This window comes from Tiliqua scincoides, unplaced genomic scaffold, assembly GCF_035046505.1.
Source record: "Tiliqua scincoides isolate rTilSci1 unplaced genomic scaffold, rTilSci1.hap2 HAP2_SCAFFOLD_128, whole genome shotgun sequence".
In the NCBI taxonomy this organism is placed as follows: Eukaryota; Metazoa; Chordata; class Lepidosauria; order Squamata; family Scincidae; genus Tiliqua; species Tiliqua scincoides.
The window spans coordinates 39,569-58,629 of NW_027101380.1; the positions used below are offsets into that span (position 1 = coordinate 39,569).

The 19,061-nt window shown below is 46.2% G+C and overlaps 1 protein-coding gene and 1 pseudogene across 1 annotated transcript; both read right to left on the reverse strand.

The window, feature by feature from the left end:
• Positions 1 to 814: 814 nt before the first annotated feature.
• On the reverse strand, positions 815 to 5,743 carry LOC136635904 (vomeronasal type-2 receptor 26-like). Its single transcript, XM_066610987.1, has 3 exons — positions 5,585 to 5,743; positions 4,207 to 4,333; positions 815 to 1,725 (listed from the first exon to the last, which is right to left on the reverse strand). The coding sequence occupies exons 1-3, from the start codon at positions 5,741 to 5,743 to the stop codon at positions 815 to 817; spliced, it is 1,197 nt and encodes a 398-aa protein (XP_066467084.1).
• An 11,112-nt stretch (positions 5,744 to 16,855) lies between these two features.
• On the reverse strand, positions 16,856 to 16,975 carry LOC136635907 (5S ribosomal RNA; annotated as a pseudogene).
• Between the last annotated feature and the right edge of the window lie 2,086 nt (positions 16,976 to 19,061).

Sequence of the window (19,061 nt, forward strand, 5' to 3'; positions counted from 1 at the left end):
GACTATCCTATACCTGAGGATTCATTCCAGAATTAGTTCCATTTCTCAAGAGAAGCAGGGGACACAGAGCACCCCGATTGGAAGAGCCCAGACTTACTAATATTGGTCATCACATGATAGACTGAGCGGGGATTGCTAACATTCCAAATTACTTGTAATGGCAGGTGCAAGGCCTGGCGGCCATCTTCTCTCCTTGCCTTCCATTTTCAGAAAGCCGTCTGCTTTTTCGCTGGAAATCTCTGCAACATTCCCGTGAGAAGTTGGGCCCAAATGCAAATGACCTGACCTGCAGCTGACCAGGAGGCCAATCCTATGCAGGTCTACTCAGAAGTAAGTCCCATTAGAGTCAATGGGGCTTACTCCCAGGAAAGTGTGGCTAGGATTGGGCTGTTAATGCACAGTGTTTTCCCAGACTAAGGCCTACAACAATCTTTTCATTGCACCTGCTTCATAACTCTTAATGATGAGAATTCTGGAAAGAGTAATAATGCATAGTTTATATTTCAGCAACATATGTCACTCTGTTTTCAATTAGCCTGTTCTTGCTCATTGTGCTGATATTTTTAGTAACCTATAGCCTATATAAGTCCCTCTGTTCAGCCAATTCTTTGCTCCTGGGACTTGCTGGCTCGGTGGGTCACCTAGAGTTTTGTAAGTCTTGTGCCTGAAAGTGCTCCTGTAAGTTGATGCTCTCAGATTTTTGATAAATAAAGCTGTTTTATGACAAGCTAGGATTGGACTCCCTTCTTCATTGGAACCAAAAAGAACCTCCAACCCTTGCCACAGCCATGGGCCTTTACACGACTCTAAGGAGTTACTTAGTAGAATTCCTTTTCTTAAAGAATTGGTCCCTGGTGTTCATGACTGGCCTAAACAAAATAATGTACACCTTAGGAGCAAAAATACAAAGAAGTAACCCAGTACTGGAGGCCAAAATGGAGAAGATCTCCACAGCCACCATGTATTTCCCTTTCGTGCTCAGGTAGCTTGGAAAAAAGGACACCCACACACTGCAAAAGACCAACATGCTGAAGGTGATGAACTTGGCTTCGTTGAAAGTGTCAGGCAGCTTCCTGGCTAAGAAGGCCACCATGAAGCTAATGAAGGCCTGAGAGCCCATGTAGCCCAGAACAAGATAGAACATGGTGCCTGAGCCCTCATTACATACCACTACGATCTGACCAGGCTGGGAGAACATGTCAAGGTCTGGGAATGGAGGAGAGGTGCCCAGCCAGATGACACAGAGGCCAACCTGAACAATAGAACCAACAAGGATAATGGAAAAGGGTAGTTTTTTCCCAACCCATTTTCTCATCTTGCTTCCTGGGTTTGTGGCTGCGAATGCAAGAACCACAGTGATGGTTTTGCCCAACACACAAGAAAGAGCAAGAGAAAAGGCACTTCCAAAAGCAGCCTGTCGAAAAAGGCAGGTCAACCTGCTTGCTTGTCCAATGAACAGCAAGGAGCAGAGGAAGCAGAGCAAGAGGGAGATGAGCAGAAGGTAAGTGAAATCCCGATTGTTGGCTCTGATGATGGGGGTGTCCCGATATTTGATGAAAGTTGCAAGCACCACAGCTGTGAGCAGAGTGAAAACCAATGCAGTGGAAGCCAGAACAGTGCCTAAAGGTTCATCGTATGCTAGATAAGTGATGACTTTGGGGATACAGTGGCTGTGATCCTTGCTGGGATGCTCATCTTCTGGGCATTTGTCACAGTGAGATGCATCTGAAAAGAGAAGACAGTCTCATGCCACTCACTGAGGCCAATCCTAATCATCTCCCCTGCCGGGATATCATTTGAACTCCTTCCTTTCTTCATTGGATCATAAAGTCATACTCTGATTGGATTACAATTTCTATGAATTAGGATATATAAAACTATGTAGGGTTACACAAAATGTGAATGCCAGTCTACATAATATATGTAATTTTTTTTTGAATTACAGGAAATTTCTGGGTCCCCGATTGCCAGTCAGACCCCCCTTTTGACCCCAGGCCCAAGTATGGTGTATCCCCTTCACCCACCCACCCCACATGGGTTCTGTGGAGACTGGAAAATGAAAAACCCCAGGAAATTGTCAGGCCCCTTCCTTTGGCTCCTGGGCTCCCATTTTGAACCTGTGCACATGTACAATTTACCTCATGGGCCCAGGGTGTAGTTGAAAATTATCACCTTACTGAAGGAGTTATCAGGTTTCAGAAGGTATCCATTATGCCAAGAGACCGTCTATTCTGAGTCTAAACAGATATGGATACTACTTACTAGGTCATATATTTTTTTTATCACTCTCTCACTTTTTACCCTCTTCCCTTGAAATATTCTGCTACCTCCTGATACTACGGGAATTAGAATAACTGATGCATGTGTGAGGAGTGTCAGTGAAGCGGTGTCAAGAAGCAGAAGGAAAGCAGTTGGCATTTGGCTAAACCAGTCACAATAAGGGACATCTCAAAACCAGATGATTATATTGTGTTTATAGCTTTGTCAAGGCTGAAGAGACATCTAGTCAAGGAAAGAGACACCTAGTCATGGAAAAGCAGCCTGTGTATCACACAAAGGTGTTCCAGTTCAGTGCAGCTGAAATGAAATGTTCCAGCTCAAGAGACAAGAGTGACTGATGTGCCCATCCCAAAAGATGAGATCCATTCCAGGAGGACTTCCTGCGGCTGTTAAGAGAAGAGACCTGGAAGCAATTTTCCAGGTCTGAGAAGGTCCTGGAAGCAATTGTCCTGGACCTGGAAGCAAATAAATCCTTCATCCAAGTGGGAATTGGGAGGATGAATTCTCAGGCCTCCTCCAACCAAGGGTTCACCATTAAGAAAGAGACCATTATTTGGCCTAGCAGCATCAACCAGGTGAGTGTTTCAGATTCTAATTTCCTGTGTGTTGTATACTTGGTCTCACTCCCAGGGTTTTGGGCGCTCAGAGTTGTTGGTTCTGAACCCTAGAGCCCTCAAAGATCCCTGTTAGGTAGTATCAGGGCAATCGGTAGTTCGGTAGTATCAGTTCGGTAGTTCGGTAGTTTGGTAGTTCAGTTAGGTAGTTCGGTAGTATCAGGACAATCAGCAATTGTCCTGGACCTGGAAGCAATTGTCCAGGTCTGAGAAGCAATTGTCCAGGTCTAAGCAATTGTCCAGGTCTGAGAAGAGACCTGGAAGCAATCTGTGTGGCTCTGTGTGTGTCTGCGTCCGTGTCCAGAGAGGGCAGTGCTGCTGACCAGAGGCGTAGTTGGCCCCTTTGGTATCCAGGGCCCTGACCTGCGATGTCACCTCCTGGACATACCTGAACTGGAAGCAATTGTGGTGACGTGATGACATCACTGCCGATTACTTCCAGGTTACAGCATGCTCAGAGAGGCTGAGTGCCGCTCTGAGCGTCCTACTGCTTTTTCCACCATTCTGAGTCCTGCAACCCCTCAGAGTGGTTGTGTGCCAATCTGAGCATTCCAATGGCTTCTTTGGCCTTTTTTCCTCCAAAAAGAGGGAGGAAAGCGAAAAAGCCATCAGCCGCTCAGAGCAGTGCGTAACAGTCCTGAGTGTCCACGAAGTGGGTGCAGAAGCTACTGCTGTGGCAAGGAGGCCCTCAATCACTCTGAATGCCTGTGAATGATCCCCTGGCTTGACACCCCTCAAGATGTGGTACCCAGGGCCCTGTATCCCCTGGCCCTGCCTTAGCTACACTACTATTGCTGACAGAGACCACACTCCATGCTATGGGCTGGGGGGGAGGGGAAACCAGACAGCCTAGGGGAGGTAAAAAAAAACACTTTTTTCTTTTGTTTTCATAGGCTACCTGCTGTCCAATTCATGTCCTTGGACCTACACCAGGTCTTTTTAGGTTCAGATCCCTGCTCAGTCAAGAAGCTTCCTGCCTGACCTTGAGCCAGTCACTATCGCTCAGCCTCACCTACTTCTCAAGGCTGTTGTGAGGACAAAAAGAGGGGAGGAACAATGTGCACCACCCTGAGCCCCATGGAAGGGTGGTAGAAAATGTGAAAAATAAATAAATAGGAGGGGGGAGGGATTTGCCGGTGCATTAAGGCATCATGTTGTACGGTTTGGATTAAAATCACAGCCAGACATGAACTGAGGCAGTGACTATGAATCCCTGAGATGTCAATTTCAGTGCCAGGGATGAAAAGGAGAAGGACGAAAGCATAGTTATCAAGTGTCCCCATGTATATTCTGAGGTTCCTGAATGGCGGACCTGTCTGGTTTGAAATGGTTCCTTCAGGGCATCTCAAGCAGTCATAGCAGCAGGTTGGTTCTCCCTCACGAGCTCTTCTGTGGCATCCAGGCTGACATCTCTCAGAACATGCAGAATGTGGAGACCCCTGATCACAATACGGAGACAGCGCAGTTAAATTGTGCCTAATTTATCAGTACATGTACACATCATAACCCAAAGTTTGAAGATATCCATACATCCTAGGCTAAGAATATATTCTGAAAAGCCTAACCCAGCGATTTTCAAACATTTTTAATCTCACAGCACACTGAGAAGGCGCTAAAGGCACACCAGTAGATTTTTCACAATTGACCAGGCACACCATACTGCCAGTGGAGAGGGGCTCATATCCTCCAGTTGCCCTACTAATGAATGACCAAGGCACTCCCAAGGCATACCTGCAAACAGATTGCAGCACACCAATGTTCCACGGTGCAGTGGTTGAAAATGGCTGGCCTAACCTTTAACAGGAACAAGATGTCTGGAGGGGCCCAGCCCTGGAGGGGCCTGGAGCAGGCTTGTCCCACCCCCAGGGAGGCCTCAGATTGGCTGGAGAGGGGAGGGGTTCCAGCACCCTTGTCCTCCTCCTTAGCAGAGCTGCCACACCTGGCTTGGTAGCAGGAGCTGTTCAACTCACAGCTCCCTGCTTCACTGCCCCCTCTCATCCCTGGCTTCCTTTTGGCCCCCTTTTGGCCCCTCCCCTTCCCCCAAGTGGGGCAGAAAAGGCCTTTCCTGTTCCTGGTTTGTTTTCTTGTTTGCCCTGCCAGCCCCCTCTGTCTGGTTGGGGTGAGCCAACCTTCTTTGCCCCCCTCAAGGGCAGGGAAGCCTCCCCACCCTGGGCATGGGGTGCCTGCTCCAGGGTAAGTTGGGGGTCAGGGCATCTGGGAGGGCCCCCGAAAATGTCCATGTGGTATGTGCCGGAATCAGTTCTGTGGCACTAATACAGGTTGGGCATCCCTCATCCAAAGCGCTTGGAACCAGAAGTGTTTTGGGTTTCAGATTTTTCTATATTTCACAATATTTGCAAATATATAATGAGAGATGTTGGGGATGAGGCCCAAGTCTAAACACAAAATTTGTTGATATTTCATATGACACATTCACAAATAGCCTGAAGGTAATTTTAAAAAAAAAAATAATTATGTGCAGGAAACAAGGTTTGTGCATGAAACACAGTTTGTGATTTTATTTCTTTAGGAGAAAAAAGTCACGCTCAAAAATGTTCCAGATTTCGGAATATTCTGTATTTCTGAATTACAGATAAGGGGTACTCAACCTGAACTGGAAAAATCAGAGAGCCAGAGGCATGGATGAAATAAAATAGCTTCCACAGGAAATCAGAATCTGAAACACTCACCTGGTTGGTGCTGCTAGGCCAAATAATGGTCTCTTTCTTAATGGTGAACCCTTGGTTGGAGGAGGCCTGAGAATTCATCCTCCCAATTCTCACTCGGATGAAGGATTTATTTGGGAAAGTGATGAAGTTCAGAATGTCATATCCAGTGGAGAATTCCATGCCTTCACTGAAAAACACTTCATTCCCAGCATTGTTGTTGAAATGAATTGTTCTCAAAAATGGATGAAGCTGGAAATGAAGATCAGATCTCAGGATTTATAAAACCAGAGCATAAGAACATAAGAAGAACCTTGCTGGATCAGGACCAAAGGACCATCCAGTCCAGCTTCTGTAGTTCACGAGGTGCCTTAGGGAGCACACAAGACAACAAGAGCACTGCATCCTGGCGCCACTCCCTTGCAGCAAGTGTTTGCAACTATGGAAAGATTTCCATACCACAAATACCATACCACAAATGTAAATTCCTGCACTGGAGACTGAATCCCTTCTTTCACTGAAGCACATTCAGGCGATAACATGAGAAGGATTCAAACAGTTGATGTGTTAGTTTGCCTAGACTGCAGTCTTTTTTCTTGGGGGCTAGGCCCAATCCTATCCAGAGTACCAGCATGGAGGCAGACATGCCAACAAGGTGTGTGCTGCCTCCTGCAGTGGCAGAGTAGTCACACAGGACTCCACAAGGTACCTCAGCAGTGCTCTGCAGATGCATCAGCACTGGAAATCTGGGTAGGTTTGAGCCCTCAATGCAACTATCACATCCTCTTCTGCTGAACAGAGAAGACTCACTAGCAAAATTTCCACCCTGAAGTCTGAGAACAGCTGCTCAGAGATCCTGGTTTAAGGGCCCAATCCTGTGTAATATGAGTACAGGCACTGAGCTTCCGCACCGACGCTGGGTGTTGCAAACATGCTGTAAGGAATGTCTGCAGTACCCAGGGTGGAGAGGCCACCTGTGCTGCATCAGCGCGCGTCAGTGCTTGGCCTTAGCACTGAATGGGAAGGTTGCAGGAGCCCCCAAATGTAAGCCCAAAGGTGAGCTTTTCAGGGCGAGGGGGAGTTGTTCTGGGGTGGGGGAGAGTGGGGCAGGGTGAGTGACCAGCCCAAGAGGGAGATGGGACTGGCAGAGCTCTTTTCCGCCTGATCCTATCCTCTGAGTTGAGCTGCAAAGCCCAACATGGAGGTTTTCTCATCTGCACGAACAAAATATCCAGTGCAGACATGAGAAGTCCCATTGCGGGGCCTGTGGCTTTCCTTGGGGGAAGGAGACGCAGAGACCTCTGGCTACTTCCTGGCTCCCGTGGAATACAGTGTTCACTCATTCATACCTTGCTGCATTTACTTAAGAAATTGTTACACATATTTGCAAAAAAACAACAACATGCATGCACCTAGAGTATTCAAAACATGAAAGACAAGATTGAATGACTGATAGGACATAAGAACATAAGAACATAAGAACAGCCACACTGGATCAGGCCATAGGCCCATCTAGTCCAGCTTCCTGTATCTCACAGCGGCCCACCAAATGCCCCAGGGAGCACACCAGATAACAAGAGACCTCATCCTGGTGCTCTCCCCTACATCTGGCATTCTGACTTAACCCATTCCTAAAATCAGGAGGTTGCGCATACACATCATGGCTTGTACCCCATAATGGATTTTTCCTCCAGAAACTCGTCCAATCCCCTTTTAAAGGCATCTAGGCTAGATGCCATCACCACATCCTGTGGCAAGGAGTTCCACAGACCGACCACGCGCTGAGTAAAGAAATTTTTTCTTTTGTCTGTCCTAACCCGCCCAACACTCAATTTGAGTGGATGTCCCCTGGTTCTGGTATTATGTGAGAGTGTAAAGAGCATCTCCCTATCCACTCTGTCCATCCCCTGCATAATTTTGTATGTCTCAATCATGTCCCCCCTCAAGCGTCTCTTTTCTAGGCTGAAGAGGCCCAAACGCCGTAGCCTTTCCTCATAAGGAAGGTGCCCCAGCCCCGTAATCATCTTAGTCGCTCTCTTTTGCACCTTTTCCATTTCCACTATGTCTTTTTTGAGATGCGGCGACCAGAACTGGACACAATACTCCAGGTGTGGCCTTACCATCGATTTGTACAACGGCATTATAATACTAGCCGTTTTGTTCTCAATACCCTTCCTAATGATCCCAAGCATAGAATTGGCCTTCTTCACTGCCACCACACATTGGGTCGACACTTTCATCGACCTGTCCACCACCACCCCAAGATCTCTCTCCTGATCTGTCACAGACAGCTCAGAACCCATCAGCCTATATCTAAAGTTTTGATTTTTTGCCCCAATGTGCATGACTTTACACTTACTGACATTGAAGCGCATCTGCCATTTTGCTGCCCATTCTGCCAGTCTGGAGAGATCCTTCTGGAGCTTCTCACAATCACTTCTGGTCTTTACCACTCGGAAAAGTTTGGTGTCGTCTGCAAACTTAGCCACTTCACTGCTCAACCCTGTCTCCAGGTCATTTATGAAGAGGTTGAAAAGCACCGGTCCCAGGACAGATCCTTGAGGCACACCGCTTTTCACCTCTCTCCATTGTGAAAATTGCCCATTGACACCCACTCTCTGCTTCCTGGCCTCCAACCAGTTCTCAATCCACGAGAGGACCTGTCCTCTAATTCCCTGACTGTGGAGTTTTTTCAGTAGCCTTTGGTGAGGGACCGTGTCAAACGCCTTCTGAAAGTCCAGATATATAATGTCCACGGGTTCTCCCGCATCCACATGCCTGTTGACCTTTTCAAAGAATTCTATAAGGTTCGTGAGGCAAGACTTACCCTTACAGAAGCCATGCTGACTCTCCCTCAGCAAGGCCTGTTCGTCTATGTGTTTTGAGATCCTATCTTTGATGAGGCATTCCACCATCTTACCCGGTATGGATGTTAGGCTGACCGGCCTATAGTTTCCCGGGTCCCCCCTCTTTCCCTTTTTAAAAATAGGCGTGACATTTGCTATCCTCCAATCTTCTGGCACTGTGGCCGTTTTGAGGGACAAGTTGCATACCTTAGTCAAGAGATCTGCAACTTCATTCTTCAATTCCTTAATAACCCTTGGGTGTATGCCATCAGGGCCCGGTGACTTATTGATCTTTAATTTATCAATGAGGTCTGAAACATCTTCTCTTTTAACCTCTATCTGACTTAACTCCTCGGTTAGGAGGGGCCGTTCGGGTAGCGGTATCTGCCCGAGGTCTTCTGCCGTGAAGACAGATGCAAAGAACTCATTTAATTTCTCTGCCATCTCTAAGTCTCCTTTTATCTCCCCTTTCCCTCCCTCACCATCCAGAGGGCCAACCGCTTCTCTGGCGGGTTTCCTGCTTCTAACATATTTGAAGAAGCTTTTATTATTCCCCTTAATGTTGCTGGCCATGCGTTCCTCATAGTCTCGCTTGGCCTCCCCTATCACCTTCTTACATTTCTTTTGCCACAGTTTATGTTCCTTTTTATTCTCTTCATTAGGGCAAGACTTCCATTTACGGAAGGAAGCTTCCTTGCCCTTCACAGCCTCTCTAACTTGGCTGGTTAGCCATGCGGGCACCCTCCTGGATTTAGTGGAACCCTTCTTTCTTTGCGGTATACACCTCTGCTGGGCCTCTATTACTGTTGTTTTAAGCAGCCGCCATGCATTCTGGAGAGACTGGACTCTTTTTACCCTCCCTTTCAACCTCCTTCTAACCAGCCTCCTCATTTGAGGGAAGTTCGCCCGTCGGAAGTCAAGGGTTTTTGTTAGAGATTTGCCTGGTATTCTTCCCCCAACGTGCACGTCAAAACGGATCGCAGCATGATCACTGTTCCCCAATGGCTCAGTAACGTTTACATCTCTAACCAGGTCCTGCGTACCGCACAAAATTAAATCCAGAGTCACCTGTCCTCTGGTGGGCTCCGTGACTAACTGATCTAAGCCACAGTCATTCAGCACGTCAAGAAATCCGGTTTCCTTATCGTGACCAGAACACAAATTGACCCAGTCAATATGAGGATAATTGAAGTCCCCCATGATTACAACCCTGTCCTTCCTTGTCACCTCCCTGATCTGTTTCCTCATTTCAAGGTCCCCATCAGATTTCTGGTCTGGAGGACGATAGCACGCCCCCAGTATTACATCGCTGCACAAGCCTGGTAATTTAACCCACAGAGATTCTACGGTGGAGTCGGACCCACCTTCAATCTCTACTTTGCTGGATTCTATCCCTTCCTTAACATAAAGGGCCACCCCACCTCCAACACGCCCCTGCCTGTCCCTCCTGTAGAGTTTATAGCCCGGGATTGCGGTATCCCACTGATTCTCCGCATTCCACCAGGTTTCCGTTATGCCCACTATGTCAATATTTTCCCTTGTCACCAGACATTCCAGTTCTCCCACCTTTGCTCGTAGACTTCGGGCATTCGCATAAAAGCATTTATACACGGAATGCCCTAGGATGGGCTGCTTATTCACTCCTTTGTCCCCACATCCTCTCATCGTGCCAAATCGTCTATCACATCCCATCACCCTACCTTTCCCAATTTCTTCTCCTACCCTGCCTTTGTCTTGTTGTTCTCTAACCTCCCCATCCTCATCCCATAGGGATGAGGAGTCCCGAACCGGATGCCCCTCGGCTCCTGTCGGCCTTCCCCCAGGGATCAGTTTAAAAGCTGCTCTGCCACCTTTTTAATGTTATGCGCCAGCAGTCTGGTTCCATTCTGGTTCAAATGGAGCCCGTCCCTCTTGTACAGGCCCCGCTTGTCCCAAAACGTTCCCCAGTGCCTAACGAATCTAAACCCCTCCTCCCTACACCACCGTCTCATCCACGCATTGAGACCCCTGATCTCCGCCTGCCTAGCTGGCCCTGCGCGTGGAACAGGTAGCACTTCAGAGAACGCTACCTTTGAGGTCCTGGCTTTCAGCTTCCTGCCTAAAAGCCTAAATTTGGCCTCCAGGACCTCCCAGCTACACTTGCCCACATCGTTGGTGCCGACATGCACCACAGCCGCTACCTCTCCCCCAGCACTGTCTACCAGCCTGTCTAGACGAGAAGTGATGTCCGCAACCTTCGCACCAGGCAGGCAAGTCACCATGCGGTCCTCACATCCGTCGCAAACCCCCCTCTCTATGTTTCTAATAATCGAATCCCCCACTACAAGAAGCCCCCGACCCCCCTCCCGCCGAGGAGTATCCCGAGTGCGCTCGGATACGGGCCCATCCCCTGGAGAAGGGATCCCCCCTAGGGGATTGTTTCCCTCCTCTCCAGGATGACGTCCTCCAGTCCCGAGACTTCCCACCCGGGCAGCCGAGGAGCTGCACGCCTGAGGTTGGGACGAAGCCTGATCGTCCCCAGAAGTCTCCCCACGGTCCTCCTCTGGCTGCCTGCGCTTCTCCAGGTCGGCCACCAAGGCTTCAAGGGAGCGGACGCGTTCCCTGAGACCCTGGAGCTCCTTGCACCAAGGACACACCCATGACTTATGCCCCAGAGGCATATAATCATACATGTGGCACTCGATGCAGAACACTGGATAGCCCCCACCCTGCTGCTGGCTGTCTGACTGCATAGCTTTTTTTTTGTTGTTGTTGTTTTATTTAGGGGTCCTTTTAAAAACCGTACACTGGATAGCAGCCCTTTTCTCTAGGGAAGAGGAAGGGCAGTGTATGGGGCCCTGGCCTCCTCGCCCTGCTGCTGAACTCGCCCAGATGCTAAACTCTTGTGCCTTACCTGGCACTTAGTTCCCAGAGGCACTTGGTGTCCCAGAGGCCACACGCGTCTGCAGAGAGCCTCATGCGATGGCCTGCCTAGCTTTATACTCCTGGCTGGCTCCTCCCCCCTCCTTCCTTCCTGATTGAAAGGGGGCTGGTCTTCCCAGGTGAGTTTACAAAAGCTCAGGAAGGCAAATGGCTGCTGATGGGCGTGACCTACTCTGCAGGCTCCTGAACGGACTGCTTGGATTAGCCTAATGGGGCTCTTAATGGGTTGGGAATTGGCCCTTCCCCTCCTAGTTCTGTTCTCTTAGGCTGGACTGTTTTTGTAACCTCAAGCTAGTTTTTATTTGGGTTTGTTTAAAGCAGAGGTAAAGTTCAGCAAAGCCTCGGCAGATCTGACCAACACTAGCCAACAGCTAAGAGGGAATGAGACTATCCCTCCCATCCCTGCAACAAATATTTTCCGAGTGAGGGTCAATCCAGATTGGACTACAGTGACATTAAAGATTTAAACTCCTCATCATGTTTCCAATGCACATCAGCTTCTTAGTCAACTGCTGTTTACATTGAACACATCCACACACTCTCCCGAAGGTCTCAATAACGCAATAAACACAGTTCCGTCATTACCTCCCATGATTGCATGGTGTGAAGTTTCCATTTGGAAGTCTCTACCGATGTTCTTGGCCTGGATGAATGAATGGCATGTAATGTATGTGCCAAGGCATAGACTGCATTGTAGATAGTGTAGCTTTTGTCAGACATGTCCATTTCAAACACAGTCTCAGGAAGAGTCTCTAACTTTTTTCCCTCTGTACAGAGTGGTACGGGCATGGCAGATTTTTCATTCCAACAGCCAAACAAAGCAATCCAGAAACTTTTCATGAACAAACCCTTTCCATGCTGGGAAGGGTTAAAAGTCTGGAGAAACTTTTGAAATCCTGGCACCATATTTTTGTGGATTGCTATGGACAAGGAGCCATGGAAGGATTTGAAATCTGCATCCCCAGTAATTATTGTTGAAATGAAGTCCCAACGGGTTGTTGTGATCCAAACTTTCTTCAAGGGTGACCTCTTATATGGTTTATAGACATTCATAATCATTTGTAAACCATTCATGGACTGTGCATCCCCATATACAACAATCACATTGGTTTTTGTTTTAGTAAGAACTATTGGAATGTCACATTTGAAACCCATGGTGGATATGCTACCAGATGGGTGATAAAATAATGGGGTCTTTCTTGTGAAGTCAACACAGATGCCATTCAAACTGAGCAGTGATTTCAAATGGTGTTCAAACGCCTCTCCACTACCATCGTCTGAAATGATGAGTCCAATCCATGTCCACTGAAAATATTGTAAGATCCTCACTATCCCTTCGCTCTGTGAATCTTCATTTGGGGCCACTTGGTACAAAAAAGGGAACTGAGTTTTGTCTCCCAATCTTTGCTGAAGTGAGCCATAGCTGAGCTGAAGATGGGGGGGGGGGGGAGAAGAGGTAGAACTTTTGTGATCTATTCCATCATCATCATTGATGAGAACATTGGTCAAAGCTCCCCTGCTGTGGATTCAATACTGTGAAACCCTTCCCCTGGAAAGGTGAGTAGATCTCCCCCTTTGCTGAGCTTTAAACTTAAAACTTTTGTCTTGAGCAAAACAGAACAGGTCTTTGTTTCAGTGACTGTTACCATGAATGGTTTAACTTATACAGGTCCAGCCTTCTTATACATGGATTTTTTATACACAGTTTTGACTCAACACGAATGGCCCCTGCAAATGAGAAGGAATGTGCTGATCCCAGGAGAAGGGGAAAAATGCACCCCTTTAAAATCACCGTTTAAAAAACTGCTTTTTACTGTTGCATAGAGACAGTCATACAAGTGATTACAGGTAGAACCTAAGTATCCACAGATTTTTCTGTGTCAAAGCTGATGAGAAGGGCCCTTTAAATTAAAGTACAACAGTCGTTTAATAATGCCAGAGAGGGCAGCAGGCTGACAATCCATCAATCATTCTCTGCAGGCTTCACTCCTCCCTTCCCCCTTGAAAGTAGGCTCAATGGCAACTTTATCACCTTCTCCATTCTTTCTTTCCCCCTTGCTGGGGCTCCTGGTGAAGGGAGGGGTTGCTGCCTCCTAGTGAAGCCTGGAGAGAGACTGATGGCCTCTGTGTGCATTACAAAGGTCATCAAGTCTGTTTTTAAATCACCAGAGCAAAGAAAGTTAGTTTTTTAAATTGATTGGCTATAGTGCGTTTTTTGCCATCCATGTGAGTTCTTGGAACGGAACCCTCGTGAATAGTGAGACCCAACCTGTATTTGGCTTAAGTGTCTAACTGTTGATGGTTTAACGGTTCTCACTTACATTTTCTGTGTGTGCTTCTGATATTAATTTTACCGCGGTAAACCATTTCAGTCAGGAATGAATATAAAATATAGAGTCCAAATTGATTGACAGAAAGATAAGAAATTGTAGAAGTATAAGTACTCACACATCCATATATATATATTAGTATATATGTACTGATCTAGACTATAACAATGAACCGTGTATATATACCTGGTTCATTATTATAGTCTAGATCAGTAGTTCCCAAACTTGTTAGCATCAGGACCCACTTTTTAAAATGACACTTTTATCAGGAACCACTTAGGTTTATGAGACTAAAAAAAAAATTAAAATTAAACAATACTTTTATAATTTACTTACAAGTAATATTTTATTTGTTTATTTATTTTCAAAAACTTGATCTATTTCTCATAATGACTTTAATGAATTTTGTTCTTCCTTTCCCACATTTCTCCCAAGAAATCATCATCATCATCATCATCATCATCATCATCTTCTGAGTTTTTTGGAATTCTTTATTAGGGGGCATCAACTAAGCCATTTGACTCCCTATAGTTACACAACCTTGCAAACTGCCGAACCTCAGCTCCTTGCAAACTGCAGGAGCTGAGCTATTTGCAGGACAATTAGCAGCTATCGGAATTTTGAATAGTCTCAGAGCTTGAGGCAATAGTTATCTGATCATGCCTGCATTTGTATTTCTATATCTGTATCATATATTTTTATTTCTATTGGAGGCTCTTCGCAACCCATCAAAAATCAGTTTGGGAACCACTGGTCTAGATTTGCCTGACCATGCAACTGCACTGGAGTGCCAGGATTTAATATGGGACCAATACACAGAATGGAACCAATAAGTCAAGTGACACCCTCAGGGGGATGACAACAGTAGTGACCAAAATCACTAAAATCGCTATTTGTAGGAATAATACCAACATGTTAGATACCATTCAATGTGTGATTTACAGCAGAATGCAATGAAAAAGAAAAAATCCACATTGGAATATCTCTGTTCTATCAAAAGGTATAGTTAAAAACCCAGTGGGGGTGTGGCAATAGTACATCACCATGTGCCCCACCTTGCCCACTGCATGGAAAAAGGTCCATCATGGGGGTGACTTGCTGGCCTCCCACATCAGGTAACGTAAATTCTAGTGATGCCACTGAGAACGTGGAAGATCTGCCAAAAGAGTGTTGCATTCCTGACACCCTTTTGTGTGTGATTTTTGTGTGTGTTCAAGTGTGATGCATCAAATAGAACAAGCATGTTGCCTGATAAATTGGTGCTGCGTGCCTCTCATTCCTACCTGTGCAAGCTTGTAGAGATTGAGCATGGTGGATTGTTGGATAGCCGTTTCAGAACTGAGTCCTCCAATGACTGCTGAAATCTTGGGTTGTTTACCACATTTGAAATTGGGGAAGCTGTCTTCTTTTCCAGACAAAAGGGACAGAAGGTTATCATAGTGTAATCTTGCTTGAAAGGCAGTGTCATAGATGTGGAAGCCCAGGGTGACATTAGGTAGGAGATTGGGATCTCGGTTGATTTCCTCAACGGCAAATAACAATGCCAAGGTATGCTGGTAATTTCTTGTCTCTAACCTATGTGGAAGTGAAATATCTTAAATTGCCTTTTTGTCACAGAATCATATGGTTGGAAGGGATCCACAAGGTCTTCTAGTCCAACCCTCTGCCTGTAGCAGGAGATCCTCCTAGAGTATGCCCAGCAGGTACCTGCCGAGCATTTGCTTGGAGATCTTCAGAAGAGCACCCACCACCTCCCTCGGCAATCTCTTCCCCTGCTGAACTGCTCTGACCATCAATAACTTTTTTTTCCTGACATCCAGCCTGATTCTCCTCTCTTGCAGTTTGTACCCACTGGATTTTTTTCAACTATCAGAGGCAGCTGAGAACAAATTTGTTCCTTCTTCCATATGACAGCTCTTCAGGTATTTGAAGAGCACTATCACATCCCCCCTCAGGCTTCTCTTCTCCAGGCCAAACATACTAAGTTCTCAACCTTTCCTCATAGGGAGAGATCTTTGAAAAAGGTGTTGAGTATTTTACTCAGAAGTAAGCCCATTGGGTTCAGTAAGAATTAGGGCCCAGTCCTATCCAACTTTCCAGCACTGATGCAACCCCAAAGAAAGAAATATTCCCTCACCTTGAGAAGGCCTCCATGACTGTCTCCCAACCACAGGATGCAGTGCATGCTCCACTTGCTTTGGCTGCATCAGCACTGGAAAGTTGGATTGGATTGGGCCCATAGGCTATAATCCTATCATACTCACTGGAAACAAGCGCCTCTACTCATAGGACTTGTTTTCCAGCCCTCTGATCATCCTCATCACTCTCTACTGCACCCGCACCAGTTTGGCTGCATCTTTTTTAAGGTGGTGCTTACCTGAGTATGTTCTTACTCTCTGCTGCTTGGCAACGCAAAATGCCCAGTTCTAGCAGAGTAGCCCAGTTGTTCCCAAAGTGTGAATCGGGACCAACTGGTGGATCGCGACCTGATTTTTGGTGGGTGCCCAAAGGGTGATGGAAAGATCATATAAGTAATTGCCTCAAGCCCTGAGGCTTTTCAAAAATCAGATACTGTAGCTGCTAATTACCTGCAAAGAGCTCAGCTCCTGCAAACAAGTGACAATATAGGGAGATGAATGTTTGAGGGGTTTTTTCTGGTTATTATAAATAAATAAATATTATTTCTTTCCAGATCTCCTTTTCTAAAAAGTTTGGTAAACCTAGGTGGGCACCAATAGAGTGTAATTTTAAAAAGTGCATCTTGATGCTAAAAAGTTTGGGAACCACTGGAGTAGCCGGTTTAAAACTTGATGAAACATGATAAACATCAATCAAGCTGAAGTCACCATCACCATCCGGAAGAGAAAGGTGTTATATCACACTCTCTTCCTCAAGTACACCATGTTCCATTCTACACATTTCCCAATAGCACTGCAGGGGAAAAAAATGATCCTATTCACAAAAATTTTTCTATGTAGAGATCTGCAAACTTGTGTGTGCAGTCAGCTCTAAAAGCCACCCATGACTGTGCATTTTATTTAAGTGTTTCCAATCCTCTGCTGTAAAAACTGCAAGGGCATGTTTTGGGAATGGTGTGGGGTAAACTTAAGACACTCTCCTAGACCCTGAAATTTTGCCACTTGTGCTGTCTCTACCCTTCTGGTTGGCAACCTTCAGTCTCGAAAGACTATGGTATAAGCCTACAGCACCCAGTATTCCCAGGCAGTCTCCCATCCAAGTACTAACCAGGCCTGACCCTGCTTAGCTTCCAAGATCAGATGAGTTTGGGCATGTGCAGGGTAACAGTTGCTCTACCCTTCTCACAATCTGAAAAGCTGCATTTCATTCAAATAACATAAAAACTTACGAGTATGTATGTTTAATCGCATTACGGGGTTGGTTCTTGAAGGACTCTTCAGCATATGCAATCATACAGACAGATGAAACAGCACCAATTAGATAGTTCCCTGGCTTCAAATAATTATATGCAGATCTATGAGCTGTCGCTATGCAGAGACCCTTTGAGGATGCACGGATAAATTGAGGCAGGAATAGAAAAAAGAGCAGGTAGAGCATTTTAAGTCACTGCAATTAAATGCAAATTTTGGTCACTGTAATCTAAAAGGTTTACATATACATTTATGTTTATAACCAGCCACTGCAATAGTTGATAAGGCATAAAATATATGTTAGACATAACAGTGTAGATACACTTGATGATTCTAGGCTAGGTATATGAAAACCCTGCAATGTATACATATATAAGTGATGTCATGGCTTATGAAATATCATCGAGTCCCACAAATGATGGATTTTTTTTATTGTGCCAGACACCTTTGAAAATCCTTGGAGGTGGGAGGATACATGGAGAAAATTCAAACACATAATTATTAATTACAGAACAGATAATTATCTCTCCCACTCTGTCTTTCTGAGATTCTCTGTTTTGTACAACACCTGCAGAAAAGTGTTGTGTAGCAATGTTTTTAGAGCACTTTCTATCTCTTAGTGCAGTAAACTAAACTCTTTAGCACTGGGACCCACTTTTTAGAATGATAATCTGTCGGGACTCACTGGATGTGATGTCATTAACCTGAAAGTGATGTCATGGCAGGAAGTGACATCATCAAGCAGGAAATTCAACACCCCCATGTGCTGAAATCTAATGAATTCAGAAAATTAAAAGTTTGCAATAAGTTTAAAAAATTATTTAAAATAACTCACCTAACCTACCCAAGCAGTTGCTGATCTGTTTAAAATTCCCCAGACATCCCAAAGGCTGCAGTCCTATCCATAGTTACCTGGGCATAAGCCCCATTGACTATAATTGTTAAAAGCATATGCAGGCATGCCCCTTTACCTGTGGGGATAAATGCCTCGTGGATAACTGAAACCGTGGGTACGAGTGAATGCCCATCCCCACAGTCCAGGTGGAGCTCAGGGTGCTGGTTCTAATTTTTAGGGCCCTCCATGATTTGGGTCCAGGCTATCTGAATGACTGCCTCCTTCCATACATTCCAGGCAGGTCACCTGAGGGGGCTCCGCTACAAGTGCTACCTCTGTCCAAAGTGACAGGGGTGGCAGCTCAGGGTCAATCCTTCTCTGTAGTGGCACTGCAATTATGAAATTCCCTTCCAAGGGAATTGAGAACTACTCTCTCCCTCATAGCTTTTCACTGAGGGCTCTAAACGTACCTGTTTCATCTGGAATTTGGTTGCTGAGTAAGATATTGGCCCTCTGCACTTCTGAAATACTGCTGTGACTTGACTACCTCCCTGGACTTATTTGTTCCCCCAATGCCTAAATGATATGTGCTAGGTCTTGCTTTGTTTTTATGTTTTACTGTTTAATGTTAAAATTAATGTTTTAAATGCTTTTTACCCATTAAGGCAGCTAGCGTGCCTGTATGGGCACGCTAGCAATGATTGCCAGGCTGATCCCCCCTATCAGCTGGCAGCAGGGCTTTGCTGCCAGCTGATTGGCTGGCTGGCATTGGGGGTGGGACGACTGAGCCTGATCTAGCGGGCAGGCGCTAGACCTGGCTCAGTTACGTTCCTGGAAGCGACCGGGCAGGTCGCTTTTCTGGGAGCGGAGAGAGGCTCAAGTTGGAGAGAGGCTGCCCCACGACGGGGCTTGAGGCGCTGGCACAGCACAACTGTGGCTTTCAAGGCCACCCAGCCACAACCACAGCACAACTTCTGTGCTGATTTTGGCCAGCACAGAAGAAACAGCCACAGAGAAGATGAGACCAAAGGTGGTTTGCCGGAGAAGGCAGGTGACTTTGCTGGGCCGTCCAATGAAGAGCAAGGAGCAGAGGAAGCAGAGCAAGAGGGAGAGGAGGAGAACGTAAGTGACATCTCTGTTGTTTGCCTTGACGACTGGAGTGTCTTGATGCTTAACAAA

What these genes read in the sequence shown, in the direction of transcription:
- LOC136635904 (XM_066610987.1), bottom strand. Translation starts at nt 5,743, where the DNA reads ATGGAATTCTCCACTGGATATGACATTCTGAACTTCATCACTTTCCCA. An exon ending in GGCCTAGCAGCACCAACCAG is followed by an intron (nt 4,334 to 5,584) that starts GTGAGTGTTTCA and finishes TATTGTGATCAG; the next exon opens with GGGTCTCCACATTCTGCATG. An exon ending in AACCATTTCAAACCAGACAG is followed by an intron (nt 1,726 to 4,206) that starts GTCCGCCATTCA and finishes TTCTCTTTTCAG; the next exon opens with ATGCATCTCACTGTGACAAA.